Source organism: Huiozyma naganishii, chromosome 7 (assembly GCF_000348985.1).
Source record: "Huiozyma naganishii CBS 8797 chromosome 7, complete genome".
NCBI classification, from domain to species: domain Eukaryota; kingdom Fungi; phylum Ascomycota; class Saccharomycetes; order Saccharomycetales; family Saccharomycetaceae; genus Huiozyma; species Huiozyma naganishii.
The window spans coordinates 756,921-780,220 of NC_035928.1; the positions used below are offsets into that span (position 1 = coordinate 756,921).

The 23,300-nt window shown below is 45.7% G+C and overlaps 12 protein-coding genes across 12 annotated transcripts; 7 read left to right on the forward strand and 5 right to left on the reverse strand.

Annotated features, from left to right (window-relative positions):
• Positions 1–66: 66 nt before the first annotated feature.
• RSC9 (Rsc9p) lies at positions 67–1,935 on the reverse strand (the record flags this gene model as incomplete). The annotated part of the gene is made up of 1 exon (XM_022609243.1): positions 67–1,935. One exon carries the CDS (start codon positions 1,933–1,935, stop codon positions 67–69), a length of 1,869 nt encoding a protein of 622 aa, XP_022465658.1.
• A 541-nt stretch (positions 1,936–2,476) lies between these two features.
• MSC1 (double-strand break repair enhancer MSC1) lies at positions 2,477–4,000 on the forward strand (the record flags this gene model as incomplete). Its single annotated transcript, XM_022609244.1, has 1 exon — positions 2,477–4,000. The coding sequence occupies one exon, from the start codon at positions 2,477–2,479 to the stop codon at positions 3,998–4,000; it is 1,524 nt and encodes a 507-aa protein (XP_022465659.1).
• A 376-nt stretch (positions 4,001–4,376) lies between these two features.
• On the forward strand, positions 4,377–4,574 carry COX14 (Cox14p; the record flags this gene model as incomplete). Its single annotated transcript, XM_022609245.1, has 1 exon — positions 4,377–4,574. The coding sequence occupies one exon, from the start codon at positions 4,377–4,379 to the stop codon at positions 4,572–4,574; it is 198 nt and encodes a 65-aa protein (XP_022465660.1).
• Positions 4,575–4,802: 228 nt separating this feature from the next.
• Positions 4,803–5,480, reverse strand: KNAG0G03590 (uncharacterized protein; the record flags this gene model as incomplete). The annotated part of the gene is made up of 1 exon (XM_022609246.1): positions 4,803–5,480. The coding sequence occupies one exon, from the start codon at positions 5,478–5,480 to the stop codon at positions 4,803–4,805; it is 678 nt and encodes a 225-aa protein (XP_022465661.1).
• Positions 5,481–5,605: 125 nt separating this feature from the next.
• On the reverse strand, positions 5,606–6,175 carry GIM5 (Gim5p; the record flags this gene model as incomplete). The annotated part of the gene is made up of 2 exons (XM_022609247.1): positions 5,606–6,066; positions 6,160–6,175. The coding sequence occupies 2 exons, from the start codon at positions 6,173–6,175 to the stop codon at positions 5,606–5,608; spliced, it is 477 nt and encodes a 158-aa protein (XP_022465662.1).
• A 564-nt stretch (positions 6,176–6,739) lies between these two features.
• On the forward strand, positions 6,740–7,396 carry RAD10 (DNA repair protein RAD10; the record flags this gene model as incomplete). The annotated part of the gene is made up of 1 exon (XM_022609248.1): positions 6,740–7,396. One exon carries the CDS (start codon positions 6,740–6,742, stop codon positions 7,394–7,396), a length of 657 nt encoding a protein of 218 aa, XP_022465663.1.
• A 222-nt stretch (positions 7,397–7,618) lies between these two features.
• Positions 7,619–9,004, forward strand: VPS9 (guanine nucleotide exchange factor VPS9; the record flags this gene model as incomplete). The annotated part of the gene is made up of 1 exon (XM_022609249.1): positions 7,619–9,004. One exon carries the CDS (start codon positions 7,619–7,621, stop codon positions 9,002–9,004), a length of 1,386 nt encoding a protein of 461 aa, XP_022465664.1.
• Positions 9,005–9,297: 293 nt separating this feature from the next.
• Positions 9,298–11,025, forward strand: ERO1 (ER oxidoreductin; the record flags this gene model as incomplete). The annotated part of the gene is made up of 1 exon (XM_022609250.1): positions 9,298–11,025. One exon carries the CDS (start codon positions 9,298–9,300, stop codon positions 11,023–11,025), a length of 1,728 nt encoding a protein of 575 aa, XP_022465665.1.
• Positions 11,026–11,180: 155 nt separating this feature from the next.
• TAF13 (Taf13p) lies at positions 11,181–11,687 on the reverse strand (the record flags this gene model as incomplete). The annotated part of the gene is made up of 1 exon (XM_022609251.1): positions 11,181–11,687. The coding sequence occupies one exon, from the start codon at positions 11,685–11,687 to the stop codon at positions 11,181–11,183; it is 507 nt and encodes a 168-aa protein (XP_022465666.1).
• An 838-nt stretch (positions 11,688–12,525) lies between these two features.
• Positions 12,526–13,578, forward strand: KNAG0G03650 (uncharacterized protein; the record flags this gene model as incomplete). Its single annotated transcript, XM_022609253.1, has 1 exon — positions 12,526–13,578. The coding sequence occupies one exon, from the start codon at positions 12,526–12,528 to the stop codon at positions 13,576–13,578; it is 1,053 nt and encodes a 350-aa protein (XP_022465667.1).
• A 412-nt stretch (positions 13,579–13,990) lies between these two features.
• On the reverse strand, positions 13,991–14,590 carry KNAG0G03660 (uncharacterized protein; the record flags this gene model as incomplete). The annotated part of the gene is made up of 1 exon (XM_022609254.1): positions 13,991–14,590. The coding sequence occupies one exon, from the start codon at positions 14,588–14,590 to the stop codon at positions 13,991–13,993; it is 600 nt and encodes a 199-aa protein (XP_022465668.1).
• A 4,503-nt stretch (positions 14,591–19,093) lies between these two features.
• KNAG0G03680 (DEAD/DEAH box helicase) lies at positions 19,094–22,174 on the forward strand (the record flags this gene model as incomplete). Its single annotated transcript, XM_022609255.1, has 1 exon — positions 19,094–22,174. The coding sequence occupies one exon, from the start codon at positions 19,094–19,096 to the stop codon at positions 22,172–22,174; it is 3,081 nt and encodes a 1,026-aa protein (XP_022465669.1).
• Positions 22,175–23,300: the final 1,126 nt, after the last annotated feature.

Below are 23,300 nucleotides of genomic sequence, written 5' to 3' on the forward strand. Positions count from 1 at the left end.
TCCTGGCTCACACACCACGATAAAACAAAAAAAATAATTACAACTACACATTATAAAGTATTATGTCTATAGGGTCGGAGTATTTTCCATATATTCAGACAGTGCTGCACTTAATGGAGGTATATCCGCTAATTGATGTACGATCAGAGGTTTAATGGCCTGACATACTTCCATGCCTGCACCTTTCGTGTCGTTTGATATTAAACATAGGAAAGTTGCAGCAGCATTGGATACATCCGACAGCTGTGTTGGGAACTTTATTTCAGGTAACGTTTCTTGGCGTGATTCTTTGATTTGACTTGTACCCCCAATAAACTTTGATTGTATCCCAGTCAGGGTTGTCCTGGATGCGGATTCCCCCTCTTCAATGCTTATTGGTTTAGATCTTGGCTGGATACCTCTAATAACGAACCTTTTCTTTCCTGTTGCCGGGTCTAAGATAACCATAGCCGAGGCGTGAGTAAATGCATTCGAAACATTTTTTATAAACTCCACGGCGGGCAACATCTTCCTACTGGTCTCTCTAACAGCAGAGCCAAATTTGGATTCGTAGCCCTTCCATAAAGCAATTTGGGTCACCTCTGCCCCCTGGACGGGTTCAAAACAGCATCTGAGCCAGGCAGTCGACCTGGCAGGTTCCTCTAACCATAACAGCTTCGTGAATAGCTGCTGGTCCAATGCTGGTGCCTCTGTTGGCGCTGGTGGCCTCAATCTTTTCACTAGTCTTATTGGGGTATTGTCAAAGCTCTTATATTGCGGGACCCTAACGTTATAGCTTAAGAGTCTAGGTAGCACAGTACCAAAAATAGTGAACCGTTCCCTATCTCTAAACAATTCTGTGATTCTTCTATTCCCTGGGAGTATAAATTGGTACAGAAAATCGAAGGACGCTGTTATTAGCTCAGAATCGTTTTCAATCAGCAACTGTGCGACAATAAGCGTAAGAGTCCGTTGGTCCAAGTTGTCCGCTGCACTCTCCTCGTCTTCCTTAGACCTAACTAGCAGTCTGGATAGCGATCTCAGGATTGAAATGACCATGTATCTGTCCTTTGTCCATTTCAGCAATGAGACCAGCGTTTGAAAAAACGGATCATCCTTCCGTGCTGGTGCAATGTACGACGAGACTGCCTCCATGAGATCCAAAGTGTAGTGAATCAATTCGTTGAAATATGCGTTGTTTGGTTGGAAGACTTCCCATCTATCGCTAGAGTTAGCGTTAATATGAGATTCGTATTTCATCAGGACAAACAGCATGAAATCTTTGATGTCTCTATCCTTGACCAAGATCTGAATGCAATCCGTGTCCTGAGCGAGGTTCCTTATAATCAGTAGACTGTTCAACCCAGTCTGTAACTTGCTCAAGATCACTTTGTCGTTACCTATTGGGTCCTTGAAAGTCTCAATAACGGGTTTCAAATCCACTATCATTTTCTTGAACAGAGGCAGCAAATGTGGCATATTTTTGAAGCCAATCATGTACGGAGCTTTATTACTGTACGTGAGGTACTTCTTTAGAGCCCAACTCACCTCCTCTGGGATCCCACTCACGAGAGCCATCTCCATCCTCTTAAGATCGTCTATCCCCCTAGACGTCTCCTTGGGTAAATTCTGGAAGACGTTCAAGTTCGCCAGGGAGTACTGGATGGAAAACTTGTTACCGTTCCCGATTCCGATGTTGGACGCGCCGCCCGCAGAGTTGCCGCCGCTTACACTGGACCCGCCTAGGACACCATTGGGTTGACCCGCTGTACCGTTAATGGTGGCCAACGCGGACCCGCTCGACTGCTCACGGGTCACTTTGATAGGGATGGCAGCGACGGACTGGAAGTCGCGGTCCGCCATGCCGGCTTCCCCCATCACCCGGGCCCCGTTCAGATCAAGCACCGATCCGCCAAGCTGGGTCAGCGGACTCCCGCTCTGACTGTTCACACTCATCCCAAATTGCTCACACTGCGCGATCGGGGAAACGCAGAAGAAGTGAACCAGAGAGATCCACACCTCTTGCTGGTAAGATGGAGGGCAGCACTGTTCAATTTCATGATATTTTTCTTACCGACAAACCGAAAAAAAAAAGAACCAATCACATGACTATCCCGTGACACACTTGAAAACCGTCACGTGTTTGTATTTTGGTAACCTTTAGGGTGCTGTCATGTGAAAATCACTTGGCCTTTCTCTGTCACATGACTATCACGTTTTTATCACGTGCTACGGTTTTTGTCACGTGACTGCTGCAGATTTTAGGGGAGATGACGCGACATTTCCCAAATTCCCCGAAGCGGTAATATTTGCTGTTTCTGAGCCCCTAAATTAGGGGACGCACAGGTGCGCGCTGCGGGGAATGTGACGTATAAAAGGACTTCTCTTGCGATCTCAGATTAGAAATGACATGAATCTTGGGACATCTGTGTCTCTTCTCTCTTCGCCTCTCCTTCAAGTGCCTTGTGACCAGGAAAAATATAGCAACCGAAGATAAATGAAGTTGTTTAGTGTGCTTGCTGGTGGAGCTGTGCTGGCGCAGGTGTGCGTGGCGAAACAGAGTGTTTTCTCGTTTGAGAACTGGTCTCAGAAGGATCTCACGGATTATCTGCAGGACCACGCGGACAATTTGAAGGATATAGGGTCGATGTCGCTCGATGAGCTGAAGAAGGACGCCTTGCAGATGTGGGAGAAGAACGCCCAGCCCAAGCCCTGGTGGCAGGTGTGGAAGTCGGACGAGTGGTCTTTCCCTTGGACCTCCGCTGGCGGGGGGTCAAATCCAGTATCCTCCTGGCTGTTTGAGACGTGGTCCAAGGACGAACTGCGCGATATGCTGGACTCCAATGGGATCAAAGCAAGTGCCACAGAGAGCAAGGACCAGCTGCTCAACGCCGTCAGGGAGAACTTCGACAAGATCGCCTCCAAAATGAAGATCTCAGGGCTGTACCCTTCGAACAACTTCTTTGACAAGTGGACTGCCGCGGATTTGAAGCAGTGGCTAGACAAGTTCAAGGTCCCTTACGACGCCAAAATCGCCGACAAAAGAGACGAACTGCTGCACACAGTCAAGCAGAATATTTATCAGATGTCCTCGTTTTTGGAGCAAGAAAGATTGAACTTGCTAAAGTCCATTGACCTCACGGGTAAACAGCTATATGACAAGGCTGGTGAGCTAAAATCTGACGTCTTCGACGAGTGGTCCAACGCAGATATCGAAAAATGGCTTCAGAGCCACGAGGTGCCCATCAAGGACAGACTCGTCTCGTCGCACGAGTACATGGTAGACTTGGCAAACGAGCACAAGGACTTGCTAAAGGACGACATCAACTGGTACTTATCGGTCAGCAAAAGGAAGGTTTCCCCATTCTTGGAGAAGACCCCAGAGTACGCCTCCTACATGTGGGACACCTCTAAACAGTACATGGGCGACCTGTTGGAAAAGACCAAAGAGACAAAGGGTCAGGTTGACGACGTTATCAATGACACTTTCCTTGTCGGCATAGAAAGCTGGCCAAAGGACAGGTTGAAGAAGTTTTTGGACTACCGTGGTATCAAATACTCTTACTTTGCGACTAAGAAAGAGCTCGCGGACCTTGCTGTTGCCTACAGGAACAAACCACTAAAGGACTTGAAGCATTACATGAAGAGTGGATTGGACACAATGGGTGAAGCCAAGGACTGGGCCATGGAAAAGAGAGACGAGTTCATGGACTCGGAAGTCTACGATAACATGGCAAACCACTTGAAAAACTTGAACGAAAACGCGGGTAATATGAAGGACGACCTGGCCAACAGGTTAAGTGACGCCTTCAGCAACTGGTCCGCTGACGATCTAAAGGCATACCTTAACCAATTTGGCGTTCAAAGCGACTCATACTCGAAGGAAGACTTAGTCAACTTGGCAAAGGATAACACCCAATGGTTCTTTGGAGTCCCCACCAAACAACCTGTCTACAAAAAGATCGCCAATACCATTCAGGACTACGCGAAGAGAGGCTTGATGATGATATTCAATCGTTAGTTTGAGGACTATTTTTTGTAGCTCTAACCTTTTTTTCATTTTTATCTTATTCATTTCTCTTTCTATATTTCCTTTCTGTCTACTTTCCACGATCCTTCTTTAGTACCTCTTTTATAACTGAGTATATTCCATTTTATTCAAATGAGTATAAGTGTGCCCAATCATCCCAAGTTGAAATATCTCAACTGTATCCCGAACTATGTCGCAACAATCTTTTGCTGCGAACGAGTTCAGCATGTTGCATTTTTTGAGAAAAAAAAATAAATCGACGAAAAGACGATTAAAAATGAAATCGTTATATAATTCAATAAGTGAGTTGCAAACTCCTTGGGTTTTCTAAGAGGGGATCCATAGTCAACTGAACGCAAACTGCAAGATGGCTAGATATGCATGGTATACAAGAGTCACAGATACACTACATAGACTGACGGTGCTATCTCTGGTCGGTGGTACTCTCTATATGGCTGGCGGACTGGTGTATACGCTGTATATGAACGGTAAACGGTACGAGAAGCAAGTCACTGCCAAGTCTGCTGCAATTAAAGAAAATGGAGAGAATGAGGCGAAGGAGTAGAGGCAATCAAATGGGAACAATGAAAGCTTCTACCTCTTCTCACAACCTACAAATAACAATAAAAAAATTCTCAACCATGCTCTCAATAATCCTGTCTATAACGACCCCTCCAAAGGTACAATCATATACGTATATATTTGTTATAATGTTCTAAATATTCTCTACCGACTAAATTGGTGGCAGTTTATTGTAAATTGCAAAGAACAAAATGCAACAGGGGACGTTAAATTAGATCTTGGTTTTTTTGGAGCTTAAAGTCGCTTCATTTGCTCCACGTCTCCTCTTCATTTTCTTCCTCTTTTTGGCTGTGCCATCGTGGTACAGATTGTCCCTTGACAGTCGCTGGTAACGATCTTTTAGCCGTTGAATATCCTGAGTAGCCTGTGGGTTTATAGGTATAATGTTTTCCTTGGAACAAGGCGTCATACACTGAGGGCATTTCATAGATTTATCGTTTGAGCTACTCAGTTCTGTCGTTATGCGGGGCAGCACATCACCACATGGTACCACATAGACAAAGGTGGACTTCATATCGTCACCTAATATATCATCTCCAAAGTTGCACCGTAGAAATATCCCACTTGCGGTTTTCACCTCATCCAAATTGGCCAACTCCACTACATCATGTATTCTTTTTATATGGCTCAGTTGTTTTATTTGTGATGTAGAATAGCAGCCTTTGCTGGGAGAGGCAAGCATCCACTCCAAGATAGACTCTTTGTTGTACAGGTAGCCTTTATAATCACTTACAATAGGCAACCGTAAAGGCGTATTGGTCACTCTGCAAACTTTCCATCGCGAAACGCTGTTAAACTCATTCGTCTCTATCTTACTTCTTTTCACCTCAGGATCCAACGACAACTTCAAGTTTTGCACTTTACTGATTGACCCACCATCGTTACCCATCGTTGTTTTGAGTAGGTATGTAGAGCGCGACCAGTTGAAGTTATGAAGATCACACATACGTTCATATTGTACATTTTTATGAAAAGGAAAAATTATATGCGAGACGATTATACTATACTTACATATCAGGCAGCACCAGCAGATTGCGGATTCCTCTTACTATCTTCGTGCTGTTTTACCGCTGCCTGTCTAATCTGTTGGTCAATGGCTGAGGCAGAAATGCCTTTTTCCTTTATGATGTTTTGAATTACTAAAGACTCCTTCTCTAGTTTATCCACTTTCTTCTGGTAGAAAATGATCGCATCTTGTGCACTCTTGTCCACAAAATAACCGGTGCCCACGTCGACCATAAACATTTGATTATCCTTGATGACTGCTGGAATGTATAGAGAAGATGAGGCAGGCATCATTATACTCTGGTTTTCGTTTTCTTTTGCAGATATGGTTTTGATATCATCGATACATTCGAGAAATTTGTTCTTGGCAACCAGCAAGGCCTGCAATGATTGCTGAAAGTGTTGCAATTCTTGACTGAATTGCTGTTTGACAGTGTTTAGCTGTTCCAAATTCAATTTCGTCAAGTCAACTGTGTATAATGGGATCCGTGGAAGAGGGTGATTATAAGAGTTAGTAAAAAGATGTGTTCATGCATAAATATATGGTGAAATATATGTCATACTCTTTTGTTGAGACATGTGGAAGTAGGGTTGTGTTTAGTGTGTTGATTTTATGCGGTGATGCCAAACGCTACAACTTTTGATGAAGTACCTACTGGCAACTTTTCACATTAGATGCTTTTTTTTTGCTTTTTTTCAAGCTTATTGAAAGAGCAAGAAGAGAAGCGGAAGAGAATTACCGAAAGAAACCATACCCGTGTCAAGTAACTATCGTACATATTTCAATGTGTCTTTCATTGAAGAGGTGGTCCACAATATAAACTTGTTTCAAGCTCTACGTATAACAGGTCCCTTACCATAAACACAACCGGCTTAACAATAGGTCCACGGTTTTCAATGCAATAAATGATACACCAACGTTACGCTATCCTTCTCGTTTATGCAGAATTGATTCGAGTTAGGACATGGAATACCTCTTCACGTTTTAGATAGAGTTCGTCTCGGAAGAACTGTCAAATACAAAAAACTCATTGGTGAAAAATTAAACATCTTTAGGATTCCTCTGTACTACCAAAAAAGCACAACCATACGAGTCTGCGAACTCATTTGCTGCGTGCATTAGGTATCTCAGAACCGGAGATAATGAACAACACAAACCCTACATCTTTCAAAAGTATTTTAGCTGGTGTCAAACGACTGCGTAACCAAGCGGGAGAAGGTGATTCCGATACGAGTACGAATGCAGTGAAATCAAGGCAACAGAAGGCACCTCTTAGTCATGGGCAGGATTCAAGCCGATTACCAAGCTCAACCAAGGTCACAAATACCTTCAACCAACAACGTTTTGTGCGGGACACGGACAGTAGAGCTACAGGTTCCACGACCCAGAATAAGTTTCAACCTACTGTCGCTAAGGGGCCGTCACTCGGGAAGACTGTACTGGTCAATACAACACAGAAGGAAAATCCGCTGCTTGCGGATTTGAAGAATACTGCTTGGAGGTACATATCCTCTACTGCTACAAGAAAAATATACTATGACTATTTCATCAAAAATCGTTCTGTGTTGTTTCTAACGCTTTCGTATCATAAATTGTACCCTGACTATCTAGAGAGACGAATGCTACCGTTAAAAGTCAACGAAAACAATATATTAATATTTGTCAAGGATGATGATTCGCATTCGGAGGAGACTTTGACGGAGATTACCAAGATTGCCATGTTCAATGGGTTTACACTTTTATTGGCTTTCAATTTTGAACAAGCAGCCAAATATATAGAGTACTTAAATACAGCATAGAGCTCTCGTAAAATCAAGAAATTAATGAAGCTCACAGTGGTGGCCTCATCCTCATCTTTCAGATTAGAATCCCTAAAATTCGTTATATTTTCTCGCAGGGTCATATTTCACAGAAAGAAAAATAAAAGATAGTATTAGGTGACATGCACAAACGCAAACGGCACTATAGCGCGCAGATCTATTGGCTCTCAAGGTAGAATGGAGAACCGCTTATGCCACACGATGGTCAATGAAGAAATATTACGGGAATTTGACCCCCTCAGCGGTAGGAATACCGCAACAACCAGCACGAAGCCAAGCCCAGAGCAGACATCCGAACAACAAAGTGACAATTCCACTCATATATCGGGACAAGACTTGCGGGATGAATCTCATGGTCGCGTCGAATCTGAAAGAGAGGACCCGCCTCTAGGATTCCAATTGTTCATCCAACAACTCAAAACACCGGAAGCTGAACCGATTGTGAAATATTTGAAGTCATTCCTCCATAACTTCTGCACTAGGAGAGTTCTATGGAGCGCTTCCGAACAACAGAAATTGATTTCGGACTTCAAAACGTTTATATATGACAAACTGTTGGTCTTTGAGCCCTTCAAATCGTTAACAGAGTCACAGTTAACCAACGCTCAAGAGGGTCTGGAGAAACTCATCATGGGGAAGCTTTACAGCAGGTGCTTCTCGCCGTCGTTGAAGGATTCTTTGAACGTCAAGTTGGATGATGAGCATGAGGGGGACTTGCTTGGGGATATAAAACTACGAGCGAAAACCGAGGAATACCAGTTTATAGAGTTGGAAAATTTGGATATCTCTACTGAGATTTCTACAAAGTTGAACAAGTTTATGAAACTAGCGATTAATGAACTCAGTAAGATTAATAAGTTCAAGGCTCCTCGCGATAAAGTTGTTTGTATTTTGAACTGTTGCAAAGTTATCTTTGGTTTACTGAGACACAACAACTTGGATAAAGAAGGTGCCGATAGTTTTATACCGTTGCTCATAACTGTTGTTTTGAAGGGGAATGTTGGGAATCTCTATTCTAACGTCAAATATATCGAAAGGTTTAGGGACAACAAGTTTATGAAAAGCGAGGAAACGTACTATTTGAGTAGCGTCCTTGGGGCTATAAATTTTATTCAAGAGATGGATGAATCGACGTTGACCATTGCAGACAGGGATACTTTCCGGAAAAAATATCTGAGCAACCAGGACACGCTGGAGGAACAACGTCGCAAAGAGACAGACGAGACTGTGAATAATAACAATGACACTTTATTGCCCACTACTCTAGACGACGTGACAAACAGCATGGCCACCATGGTCAACGATTTCCTGCTTTCGTACGGCGGGAAGAACGCAACGGGCGTCACGCCCACACAGCCTACAGTGGCCAACGACCAAAATGCCACCCAGGAGATCGCAGAGCAAGAAAACGACGCCCACATCAACAGACTGATACTTCAACTGGAAGAGAGGGACAATGAGGAGGCGCTGGACACGTTGCAGTCAATGTTCCCGGACATAGACAAGGACATTATCCACGACATCGGTGAGGCGAAACGGTACAGAATCGGCGAGTGTGTCGATGCGCTGTTACAGATATTCAATTAGGACACGTCACCGTGCTACTAGCTAACAACACTTAGTAAGCACCCCACAACAGTATACCATCCTCTTCGGTCCAAGCCCTAACTCACTGCTCAAAAACTAGGGCTTGGATTCGAATTCGAATTTCTTGGAAAAAAGAGAAAAAAAGCAATTTCTCGAAGATATCTGGCCAGCTGGGCGCCTTTATATAAAGAGTGGGAATTGTTCCGATGGGCTGTTGATTGCATCGAGGACGGGTCTACGAGTACAGAGACCCAGTAAGGACAAACAAACAAAGTACAGAAACATATCCCGCGATGAGGTGGTCTGATCTGTTTGTTTTGGGGGCGCTGACGGTTCCTTCGCTTGCGCAACCGAACGAGCAAACCGCTTTTTCTACGAAGAATGACATGACACCCTTTTGCAAGATAGATAAGGACGAGAAGTTGGGGCCCAACTGTGATGCCAGCATTACTGCGATTAACAACATCAACAGGAAGATAAGAAGCGACCTAGTTGGCCTAGTACAGACCGATTTCTTCAAGTACTTTAAATTTGACCCACTGAAGAAGTGCGCCATTTGGGAGAACAACGATGGTTTGTGCTTCAGCAGAAGCTGTGCCATCGACGTTGTAGAGGATTGGGACAGTCTCCCAGCTTATTGGCAGCCAGAGGTGTTGGGTGGGTTGAGCAACGACACAAACTCGGACACAGAAAGTTTGGGCCATGACAACGACGTTTCTTTCCTGAATCAGTTGTGTGAAAAGCATGAGCCCCTATTGCCCGCTGACTTTGATGAGGAGGACATCAATTACTACGATGTAACGGACTTCACAAGCGACACGGCTGTGCTTGTCGATTTGACCGCTAACCCAGAACGGTTTACTGGCTACGGTGGCCAACAAGCGGGTCAAATATGGCAAAGTATCTACGCGGAGAATTGTTTCCCAGCGGATGATGGTCAAGAACAGTGTTTGGCGAAGGACGGATTTTATAGAATGATGTCGGGGTTGCATGCATCTATTGGTACACACTTATCAAATGACCATTTGAACACAGAGACTGGTAAATGGGGCCCTGATTTGGACTTGTTCATGGCCAGGGTTGGGAATTTCCCAGACAGAGTGTCAAACATATATTTCAACTATGCGGTTGTCGCAAAGGCTCTATGGAAAGTCAAACCGTACTTGAAACACTTGGATTTCTGTACCGACTACGATAACGACGTCAAGTCGAAGATTCTAAACATTGTCTCTCAATTGGACAGCAAGATCTTTGACGAAAACTTGATGTTCGAGAATCAAGTGGATTCAGTCTTGAAGGATGAATTCAGAAAGAGATTTAAAAACGTGACAAGAATCATGGATTGTGTTCATTGCGATCGATGCAAAATGTGGGGGAAAGTCCAGACAACAGGTTATGCAACAAGTTTAAAGATCCTGTTCGAATTGGATGAGTCGGATGAACTGTCAATGCAACGTGTCGTTGATAAGTTAACTAAATTCGAACTGATTGCACTGATTAATACTTTTGGTAGATTGTCAAACTCTATTGAAGCTATCAACAATTTTGAGAAATTGTACAACAAAAGAATGGACAATAACTCCGGTGTGGCATCTTTTTTACAGAACAACTTCTTTAAGTTACTGTCCAAAGCCACCGACAGCATTCGTGACAAGATCAACGGGTCTATCAATGGTAGTGGAACTCTGGGCAAAAAGGACGAAGAGAAACAGAAAGCCCCCAAACAGCCAGCGTCTCCCAAATTTGTTGATTTAAAGATGCCCCAAAGGAAGATAGAGGAAAAGGACAAGGGTACCACCGGTGTTTCCTCTAACAGGTGGAAGAGAGCTTGGGAGACAGAGTGGCACAACTATAAAGAGGCCGTTCGTTTCGTTTGGAGAAGCTACGTCGATTTGCCAAGAAATCTTTGGAACCTGATTTTAGTCAACGCGAACAGACTGTGGAACTCGTTCATCGGCGTCACTGGATACCTGAGTGAGGAGGAGGAAGACCCGTCAGTTTATAAATTAGACTTTCAATGATTTATACGTACGTAAAGAACTCAGTTTAGGGATAGAAAACAAAAGATGGCAACTCGGTTATGAACTGTTCCCACCAGTCCAAAGAAGGTTTTCAAAGAATGATTACCACTTTAATAAGTGCCCAGTACCCAGATTACGTTACGTGTGCGGTTTGTTCAGTTTGCCTGTTTCTGCTTCTTGTTCTGCCTGATTTTTTGACCAGACTTGTTTTCTGATCGCCTTATATTACTCTGTTGCGGTTGATGGTCGTTTTCGTCATCATCGTCTTCCTCTGCGTCTTCGTCCTCTTCCTCCTCCTCCTCATCATCCTCTTCCTCCTCTTCTCCGCCTCTAAACCTCTTGGCATTTTGATTGTCGTTTTCGTTAAACTGCTTTTTCGCTTCAGTGATCAGCTTATTTGTCGATATCAGTTCCGAGGCTCTCGCCAATTTAATAGGGTCTCGTCTTATAACAAACTTGAAATCTTCCAACTTGACTTTATTCTTGCCCGTGGCCCTCGATGCTCGATAGGCAGAAGTACATATATCGACAAGGTAACCGGAGAGTAAATCGTCCACACACTGCACAGTTTCAGGTAGAGGCTGTGCTACATCCCCGTACGCATAGAGCAATGAGTTGACATCCTTGCTGAACAAGTTAGTTTTTTTGATCTTCTTAGACATCGGCTGGGGAATTTTCAGCGAGGATGCGTTGTGAGTGTGTCTTTAGAAAACTGTCTGTACACTCTATAACTGTAGTATTGATGGTTTTTCTTTTCTTAATGAAATTTTCAACGCTTTTCCAGTTTAACCGAGAAACTATCTACAGCGGGAGGATTGACTATGAACCAGACACCCAGCCTCTTACGAAGAAACATCATATGATTGCTTGCTCAATGTCCTCGGTCGGTTTACTATCGTAGATTGCTGTGTAGTAGACACGTCCCGCCACCGACACTTTTTAGAGTGCTCATGACGTCGCAAGTCCAGGGGCTTCCAAAACCGCCCCAAATATGATCCCACGTAGCTCTGGCTCCTGGTACGCTAGTGCGCGAAGCCGACTGTTGCTGCCCGGTGCAGTCTACTACGGGTGCTGGAGTTGCTGGTGGGCGATGGCATCAACGCTCCCTCTAACTCCGCTGTTAGCTCCGCTGTTAGCTCCGCTGTTAGCTCCGCTGTTAGCTCCGCCACAGCGGACCGCACCGCTCCGAGCACATGGTGCGAGTGTCGAGACACCAAAACGGATGGAAAGCGAAGAGTGGACTCTCTCCGGTGCTGTGCCCAGGGGGTAACATTACATTTATATAAACGTCAGTGAGTGACTAGGACACACAGGTTGTTGAAGGGAGAACTGTCTCATTGCAGATTTGGTGGTCACGGCTTTTCTTGTTTTCCCCCTCTCTCTCTCTCAGCAAGACTTTCAGTTCAATTTGTGTGCACTTCCCTGAAAACCACCCATCTTGTAACCCGACTGCCGAACCAAGAGCTAAAGCATTCCGCCACATCCAAGGAAAAGAAAACAATGTCCTCTAATTTGAATGTCGGTATTGTCGGTACTGGTATTTTCGCCAGGGATAGACACCTGCCCTCATACCAGGAGTATCCTGACAAATTCAAAGTCGTTGCTGCTTTCAACAGAACAAAGAGCAAAGCGTTGGAGTTTGCGGCAAAGGCCAGTATCCCAGAAGACAAGGTCTATGATGATGTTGATGGGCTCATGAGCGACAAGGATGTTGACTACATTGATGCGCTTTTGCCAGTTCAATTCAACGTCGATACTGTTAAGAAGGCGATTGCTCACAACAAGCCAATTATTTTGGAAAAGCCTGTGGCTGCTAACATGAAGCAAGCTAGAGAGATGGTCGAGCTTTCTGATTCCACAGAACTGCCCATCGGTATTGGTGAAAACTGGCTATTCCTTGACTGTATCCAGGAGGCCGCAAAACACTTGGACCGCATTGGGCCAGTGGTTGCATTCACTCACAACTCCACAGGGCCCTTTGTTAGAGACAACAAATATTTGACGACTAACTGGAGACAGAATCCCGAGCACATTGGTGGGTTTCTGTCTGATGGCGGTGTCCATCAACTGGCTTTAGTCACGAGCCTTGTTGGGGAATTTGACACCGTCTCTGCCCTGACCAGACAAATTCGTAAAGAATCTGGCGCGGATGATATCGTGTTCGGTACTGTTAAGGTGAAGGACAGCGATGTTATTGGCTCATTCACCTATGGGTCCGCATTTGGCGCCACTGAAAAGTCCGTGTTCTTGAAGATTTATGGTGTAAACGGTTCAATCCTTGTCGACGTTTCCAACAAGACAGAACCAGTGATCAAAGTAAGAGTAGGGGACTTTTTAGAAACCGCGCAAAAGGAGGAAGTTCATAAAGTTGAAGTAGATGACTCCTTTGGTGTAAACAAGGAGTTCCTGAACTTTCATGAAGCCGTTGCTAAGAGGGATAAGACTTTGTTGAAGAGCACGCCGAGAATTGCCTTTCACCATTTGGCAGTTGTTGCGGCTTTTTTGGAATCTTCTGCCAAGAAGGGGGATCATGTACAGGTTGAAAGAATTTGAACTAAGCAGTTAAAACGGTTTCTGCTACCCTCATTTATCTTCGACCAAGTTATATAATATCTGTGTGTATATGTGATAACTACGATATTTCATTTATAAAATCTATCTTTAGAGTAGGCTGAACAAAAGAAGTAACAACTGTTACTGGAACAGCAGTTCATTATTTAGATTAGATAAGTTGAAAAAGCTCCTCTCTATAAAGAGCTGCACTGGGGGCACTGCTTTGTGTCATTTTCTTGTTCTTACCATATTCACGGGAAAGGTTTGCATTGATACTTTTACCCTACACACTGCCTCGAACGATCCGGCCCCCATAGATCTCAACTGGTACTAGGGAAATAAACTGTACTGCTTAAGAGCTATGTACAATTTTTGGGTTGCATATTTATCAAAACTCCGAGTCTCTGCCGAGCTAGAACTGCTTGGATGGTGCGGATTTATTGGGAGCAAAAGAGTTCATCGCAAAAGAGCCCGTTCTTTTTGACCCTGTATGGTTTGTCCTATGACCTCTAGCAGAATCATACCCGTTAGAACTTTTAGAATTTGTACTGGTACGTCCAGAGAGGGAGTCTAAGTTACCAGATATGGAGGAGGACCTGGATGATTGTCTGCTCGCATTATTGGAACCGAGTTTCTTGCTTTTTCTACTCTGCACATTGTTGAATGAACCTTTAGTTTGATTCGACGGTTTTTCTACAAATTTTTCCGGCTGAGGTGCGATGTGAGCTAACGTAATGTACTCATCGACCGGCGTAGAGTCCGCATCAAATTGATAGTGCTTGAACACTTGACTAATATCAAGTGAAGGCTGTACAGATTTCATATAGCTGGCAACAGCCATGGCAGGGCTCATGGCAATAGCCTGCTCGGCTTTATTAGAACCGTTGGCCATTTCCTGAAGCACGTCGCGGTCCATACCAAGCTCGTAAATCACTTTCATGGAATCGTTCAACTGTTGGCAAGCGTACTGCAGCTTACAGAAGTCCTTAATTTTCTGGTCTGTAGGAGACATATTAATGAGTGTGGTGCTGAGTGTGCCAGGGATGACCTTCAAATCGCGTTGTTCGGGCTACCAAACTTTTGGTTCTAATCATCGAAACATATTACCAAGTCTTCTCTTGCTATGAAAAGCGAAAGTAAAAATTTCCAATTCGTAATTATAACAATTTTTTGATGCAATGAGACAGAAGTTCTCGGTGCTGAATACTGCGTACAAAGTACTGGTTGCAGGTTGCAAATGGTTGTACGTATTGCCATACAGCTATATCTGTACCTTTACTGCATATATTGCGTATTAAAGAAATATATTAAACCATGCACCGGTAATGTACATCTCTCCAGAGATGAAATTAAAAGTATCGTTAACAAGAACTTAACAAAGCAATCCCCATCGTTATCACTGATTGGGGGACGTTCCATACTCTAACTATGGAAGTGGACTGACCGATTCTTTTCAGAGACGTCTTAGATTGACATTTCTCTAACTGACATCATAGCTATCACGGAACATATCCGTAAAAAAGAATAGTTAGAATATCCATCACCAACCCTGCCGCACTCTAATTCTTCGACTTATCAATCTTGACTATGATTTGCTTGAAGGTTTTGATTAACCGTTTGGACCATTATCAAACACGAATCTTTGGTCTTTATACTATTACAACATTAATTAAATCCGCTAATACCCGGGACTTCTGTTGCTTCTTCTTTGCCACAGTTCAATGGTACAGAGCAGTATTTACACAAAGTTTGAAAAAATGTGATCAAATATTCAATGACTACTTGCGCATCACGGTCTCAAAAGTATTGACGTTGTTCGGGGCGGTGACATTCAAAAAATTAGAAAAATTCAAAATTCAAGACATTTGTTTATATGTCATTGCATATTTTTACAAGACTCGCGTAAAGCCTGCTCCAAATACATTTAAACAGTCTTTGTCGTCGGCAACAAATATGGACATGCCATATCATCATCCAATACTGAAGTCTGATGAATTCAAATGCTGCTCTGTGTTTAGCACGTAATTCTAGGAATATGTTCGACCAGATTTTCCGCCGACAAAAAACGGACAATCTGGGGAATCTTTACCAGCTCCATATCAGTTATAATTCGGCGACCTTGAATACATAGCCATCGTTATCCATATGAGAACTCCGTAAAGATCACATAGATACTTCTTCTTGAAAAGAGGATTAGTGCAACATGTGTTACTATGAACAGGGAACAGTGTGTTCTATGATAACAGTCGGACCTTTAGACGGATTATAGACGATCCCCGTAGTAAGTTTAAAGGGTCCCTATTAATTGGAACGAAATGCAGCCCACACGTGGTTTACGCCATATATTACATCCCACTTTGAAACCTATGCTGGTCTCAGTCTGTTTTGATCAAAATGCTACATTGTAGGACATTGGGCCATAATGTTGTACGAAGTATTCAAAGTAATTTATGATCATGAATGCATAGCATATTTCTAAAGCTCATTCCAAGCAACAAATAATAGCCTCTAAATGTTCAGTTGTAAGCACTGAGCGAGTACCCCTATTCTCTGATAAGATACGAGAAGTAATCAAGAAATAAGGCCCATGCCGGACTATGTGCGTACCGACATCATCAATCACGTCAAAAGAGAATACGGGTTCCTACATAACAATACAGAGAAAATTCCTCTTGATTTGTCCGAAGCTTTTGTGCTGTTCTGTATCTTTTAGGGCCATCTCACCCATTGGGTGCATCCCGACGCCGTTGGGCTTTTTATCTCCAGCAATTTTATACAGTGCAATTTTGCTCTGTAAGGAAGTTAAGTGGTCCTGACAGCTCAAACTTATTTGGAAATATACAGGGACCATTTACAGGCAGGCATTGAGTTGAAGAAAATTCTCTTGTACTTTCTTGTTTCCAACCTTTTACCTGTGCTGCTTAGCCCACAATTACACCTTTATACTGGTTATTCAGTTCGCTCCAATGTGCTAGTAGATATTGCAGTCGACAGAAAGTAATCTTTCGTGTAAAGGATCAGACGTGTGAGACCAGTGAGAGGATTTTTGTTCTGCATTAGTTTATTGGATAACCCGATGGGGTCAGGATGTGTGCAGTTGTTAACTCTATTGTCGCATAATACCCTTTTGAAACCGGGTGTTCAAATGTTACATTGGAACGATAGCTGGACGCAGCACCAATGCTGGACTGAATATGACAGGCTGGGAAGGTATACTATTAATTGGCGGAATCTTTTAACAATTTAGTTTTGAACACATGTGGAAAACCCATGGGAGAAATGACACAGCATATGTCTCTCGAAGACAGGATACAGAAATAGGATATAACTGAAGGAAAACTCTCTGCATTTTGGGATAGAACCGCCTAAGTTGTACTGCGACCATTTATACCTGCCGCCAACGTGGGTATTTGTTAGGCAACTGAAGATTTGCGCTCTTTTGGGATTCAACAATTGTGGGCAGAGGAGATGAACATTTTTCAGGTGTTTAACCCACTATACTGTGGTCTAAACAGGTGTCCTGGCAGACTTGGTCTTTGGTTTTGTAGTCGCCATCAATTAAGAGGCGGGATTATGACTTGTTTGAAGTGACCCTGATCATCCGAAGTGAAAACTACACGCTGATCGGGTCATATTTTTGCTGGAATACTTATAGTCTTGTATATATTTCATGATGGATTGTCACCGCAACTTGTTTGTTTACCATTTGTACTTCGTATCTGGGAGAAGTTCTCGGTATCGGGTGGTTCAATCAGTTATTAGGAACGAGTTATCAGCTACGCCAAAATGTGAACAACTTTGATAAATTCCGGTACGTTCTATGCTTATTCTCAGAACCTCTCAAGAGAAAAGTTGGAAATAAGGAACTACATGTCGATTATTGTTCATTGTTTAAATGTTGTAGAAAGGGAAGCTACTGTTTCTCCTTAAAACATGAGTCGCGAATTGTACGGTCTCATGTAAAGTACTCTTCCAGAGCGGCGCGCCTTGGTGGCCCCGCCTCAAGGTTCCACATATGCAGGGTCACGATTTATTCGTTTTAGAAAGCTCGTTTCCCAAAATCTATACAGGAGGAAACTTTAATATTCAGCAGCGCGTTCTTCCAGCACCAGCTCCGTATTCTATATGATGCTATATTAATGATTTTAGGACACCGCCTATACCGCCCGAACGGGGAAGGGGTTCTATCCAGGGAAGAGATTTTTCCGACGCCGTGATTCCTTTTCCGAAAGAGTTTATTGCGTGACAACCCCCCAACCTCTCTTTCCGCTTCGGGGCTTGGATACCGTGACCCACGGTTTTGTCAAATACTGTAACAAGCCAAACCTTGGGAGTGATTGAACAATGCATATCAGGAAGATAAAGAGTCTGGTAGGAAGAGATTCAATTACACAGTTCAACATTCGAGACAGGTCTTGGAGCAACTCCTGCCACGTATGTTGTTCCTTCGGGGTTCTGCGCCGTTTCACTGACAGGAAACCAGAAAAGTTCAATATTTCCCGAACGGAACTCTGTTTCCCGTTTGGAACATATAAAAACTAACTTAACGCTGAGAGAGGAATGCTATCTCTCTGTTCAGTTCTCAATCGCGGTATTTTCCTGCAGAAAAGAGACGTGGGGTGGATGGCCGTGGAGAGCTTAACAAAGCGTACGATTCCATGGGACGAGATAAGCCGGCGGGGTGGCATATTCCCTCTCAATCCTTATATAAACAGCGAATGGTATGAATGGCTATCCACATCGTGTTGTAAGATCAAGCAACTGGATAACCGAGATGCCCGGAAACTTCAGAATAGTGCTACAGACGATTGCCTCCCTGTTGCACGCACACTCTTCTCGCGCAGACAGTAACCGATGGGCTGGTTGTGACTGATAACGTTACGTTGAGCGGAGATCATGTATTTAACGGTGACGTGGCAATGGAAAAATGTGGCAGTTCAACCCTGACAAACGGATACTATACGTTCAATAATGACTTGAACGTCTACGGCAATTTGTATTTGATGGGAACAGCTGTGGCAGTTCGTTATTCGATGCTACTGCCTCATCTGTCAACATTACTGGTACTGCAGAGTTCATTTTTTCGGACTTTTCAAATTTGGACTAGAAAGCCTTCTTTAACTCAGGGCACCTGTACCTAAGAGGTAATACAGGAGCGTATGCTGACACAGGGTGCACTATATATTGAGAACCGTGGTAACTTCTCATTAACGGGGTTTCAAATTACCAACCCATCCGGAATCCACCTATATCTATTTTTTGTACTTTGAATGGGTTTCCGCAGGGAATGTGTTTTGCATGATTATGGGATGTTTTTTGCATTCTGGGAAAATGTACTTTGCATTCTGGCAGTATTTTTTTGCACCCCTATTTCGGAGGGAGACGGGGCTGGGTCACTCTTGACGGCACTGCGTCATTGGCCCTGGTCCAGCCTGCCGAGGTGGTCACGGTGGTCCGCAGCACCATCTCCCGGATAACCCGGGCCCTTCTGGTAGAATGCTGGCTGAGTCCCGGCATGCCCCTTCGGTTCCCCGAGCTCAGCACAATTACCTTCTCGGGCCCGGAACGAAACGTCTACGCGGACGGCGGCGGGCGCATGCTCTACTTTCTTACAACGTACAACAAGAATAAGCAGTACGGCCACCGTCTGTCCTTTCTGGACGCCGCGGCATCCGCTAAGCTCCTGTGGTTTATACTCATCCTGCGGCCGTTCACGATTGAACTGCTCAAAGACGAGCTGGCGCAGTTCAAAGGCGACATGTACCTGAGGCACGCAGAGGACACCGTGTATGAGCAGGACGTGTTAGAGGCTGGCGGGGACAGCTCCGAAGACGAAAACGTCCCAGTGTTCAACCACGCCAGGCGGCTGACAGAGAGAGTCCAACTGCTGGCAGCGTCCAGCGGTGCTGCCACAGTGGGCGCGGCGGTCCTGAAGGAGTTTCTGTGGGTGGACATCGAGCACCACAGACTGCTGGGCCTCAACCAGTTCAACACCGAGCTAATGCGGCACCCGCGGAAGGGGACACGGCACGGCATGACCATCCGGCTGATGCGGCAGGCGCTGGCCTCGCTGTGGAAGAACGCAGTGCACGAGGTCGGCAAGGTGGAGCTGCTCGCCAAGGGGTTCGGCCACAATGCCCTTACCCACCTGAACATCTACGGGTTCAACCGCGACTCGGACGTGAACTCGGGCGCCCAGGAGGACACATTTGTCGAGGTCCGCAATCTGAGCGCGCGGTTCATGGCCGCGGTTGACCCCGAACGCCTGCAGCGGTACCGCAGCCACTTCACCACCCGGGCCAAGCGGCGCAGAATTGAACACCAGCCCGGCCCTGTCTGCGGCGTCGAGGAGCTGTTTGCGGCGGGGAGGCGGTTCCTGAACTGCCCGGACTTCGACTTCCGCAATCGCGACCAGCTGCTGTTCACCACAAACGTGCTGTTTTCGCGCTACCGCGCTCTGGGACTGCAGGCTGCTACTGCGTTCGCAAAGTCCCTGACCTTTTTGCTGCCCATGATGTTTCGGGCGGCGGAGAGACCCAACCAGTATCTACATTTTATAGGTGTTCCATACGAGGCGCTGAAGCGCGCAACAGTCAAGAAAGTGGCACAGACCGGGTTGCGGGTGGCGCTGGTCACAGAGCTGCTGAGACCAGCACCGCTCCAGTATATCCGCGACACAGACGTCTTTGTCGGGTGCTGGGAGACGTTTGCTGAGCCCCAGCTGGTTGCATTGTTTCGAAACTGGGACAGCGTCGCAGGCAGTGCCAAGAAACTGGGCTACTTTGTGTTTGACGAGGCACACACGCTCTTTTTCGACTCGACATACCGCCCTCAGCTTAACGAGGTGCGGGCGCTCGGGTGGGAGAACTGGGAAAAGGTCTTGTTTCTGTCCGCGACAATGGACGCCGGTCTGTTCCAGACGATTGCAGAGGACCGCAGGCTGCCCGACTACATGATCAGTCAGCGGTACTTCATGAACGCCGTAAAGGAGGTGCCGAACGCGCAGATGAGAGTTGATTGCATCTGGCGCAAGCGGAGCATGATAGTGGACGATGTTCGGCGGTTGATCCATGCGTTCCTGACCGGCGTCGCAGAGGGCAAGGCCGTCTTCTTCTTTGGAAACAAGAAGACAATGGCAAAGGCGTACCGGGGGTTCCGTTCCAACGAGAGGGTGGTCCAGGTGTCAGCGTCCGAAAGCGAGGAGCACAGGCGTATGGTATTTGAGATGTTTGAGGATGGCCGCTCTTTACAGCGCGTGATCCTTGGAACAAAGCTGATATCGAACGGGCTGGACTGCCCGTCAGTGCGGTTCGTGTGTCTCGTCGATTTCCGGATGAACGCTGTGGACTATCTGCAGATGGTTGGGCGGATCCGCGGGCACGGGTACATCCGGGTGCTGTACAGCGGCACTGGCGGTGTGCCTCTCGAAACCACCTCGCGCGGGAGGAACTTCCCTCTACTGAATTTCCGGGAGTGCATCACAGAACAGATCGCCCGGTACTACGGCCTGGAGGGCACTTCTCACGCGCGGTGCTGTGGCGAGGGCACGGACGATGAGTGGACCAGAGAGATCCGCGCCAGGCTGGACGCCGGAGGCACTCCCGATGTGTCTGCGTCAGAGAGCGGAGGGGAGACGGACCCCGCGACGGTCGGACCGCTGGAAGAGAAGCTGCAGGGTCGGGGCTTTCTACACCTTGTCCTTGGCGCGGGATACGAACATGCGGTGCAGGGCGTGCTACTGGGCCTAAACGTCGTAGCAGTGCTGAGTTGGCGGTTCAACCCGTCGACCCGTCTGTGCCGCGAGTGCTGGGGCCTGCGGCACGAGTCCGATCCCTGTCACCCGCTGAAGAGGGAGCTGTTGACGCTGTCCGCGGAGATCCTGCTGGTGCTGTACGTGGCGCAGGATAAAAAGTTCGAGGAGTTTGCTCGGTTACTCGAGCAGCGCGGGTCGTACGACTTCGTTCTGGACATGCTGCAGGACGAGGGCCTGCTCCGGCGGTGGTTACTGGTGTTTGTCCAAAAGTGCAAACTGGGGTTCGGGAATGTTGTGTTTAAAGAAGGGGCGGGGTGCTACACACTGGCCAGTTTCAGGCTGTTTTTTGCCTTCTTGCTGCACAAGAAGGTGAATGTGGCCGTATTGTTGAAGAAACAGGCAGTGGTAGCATCTCCGGCGCTATTCTCGAACCTCGACAACTACGTCGGGAAACTCTTCCACGACACGGCCACTGTCGCTGCACTGAGCGCAGGGGAACTGACACACCAGAAGGTGGAGGTGCTGGGCGCACTTGAGACGTGGGTGGGCAACAACCAGCGGGAATGCCCCCAGCTGTACACTCTCATTAAAGGGCGGGCGCACACCGGTGTGTTTGTTTCTTTGGTGTGGTCCGTGTTCGAGTTTGGGCTGACCCGGGTCCTGGGGCCATGCAGCGTGGATGCAACGGGGATGCCGCAATGGAGGCTGTTTCCTCTGTTCTTCCGCAACATGGTGCGGACCGTGACTGTTGAGGGAGTCGAGCAGCCGCTTTTTGCTGCGGTTATTGGACTGTGGTACCAGAGAGAGCAGCTGGCGCCATATATGCGCGGGCACACCAGCTAGCGTGTGTAGTGGTTGCAGGTATTTCGAAGACCCACCTCTAAGAAACTGCGACGTCTGTATATTTATGTACTGTAAAAAGTATTTGATCCAAAGATCTACGACTGGATACTGGGAGGTCTATTGAGTTGTATCCGGAGAGTATTCTGCGTTGGACTGGCAACAAGAATGATAACAGGGGAAGTTGTCGGTGGGTTTTCTACACCTCAAGCGGATAGAAGAGAGGGATGCAACTTTCAAATAAGACACTTTTGTGAGACGGAGAGATGAGAACTCCAGTTCAACTGACAGTGGTGGATGACAGAACAGTCGTATGAGAGTGATCAGGTGGTGACAGACAATCGTACCAGATATGATAGAGTGACAGTCTCTGCGTTATGCACTTGGTTCTGGAGTGGGGATTATTTAACAAAGAGTTTGCCCAGAAACAGAATTTATTATCCAGGACGCATAGCTCCTATTGGCAAGTGTTACAAAGACGGTATATTGTTTTATTCGTTTGTTCCCATCGTGAAGCGATCTCAATTATTATATGACGGTGATAGATGCATTAAAGAACAACGGTGACTGTTAGAAGGTGTTCCTTATTTACATCTGTATTTTGAGGCTGGTGGCTGGCGATGATCAAAGACAATAGCATCAGGCTAGACTATAACGAGATGATATCTTTCTTGTATTTGGACGCTTTGAATCATCTGTAATATAAATATTCAGGGTTGTATCAATATGCTATATAAAATAATTCAATTAGACCGGAGCGGAGGTGAGTAATTGCCAGTTGTTGTTGGATACTGCAATAGTTACCAGTGACGTTTGGTTGGATGACTGGCATGATAATTAGCAGTATCAATGCTGTTCCGTAGACAGAGATAATTCAACCTATAATAGTGAGTTTTAATTGAAGTTAGAGCAGCCTCTTTATAACAGTAAATGGAAGTTTAGCAGCGAGGTTCAATTACCATTGGATCAACTTGTCTATCACAATAAATGGAATTTAAGCGGTGAGGTTCCGTTTGATTTACAGTAGGCTGTGTGCACGGGAAGTTTAGCAGTAGGATAGATTAACACTGCTATTTATCAGGTAGGGCAGCGACTGTTCAGTTGGATTACCGTCTTATGACTTGTCGTT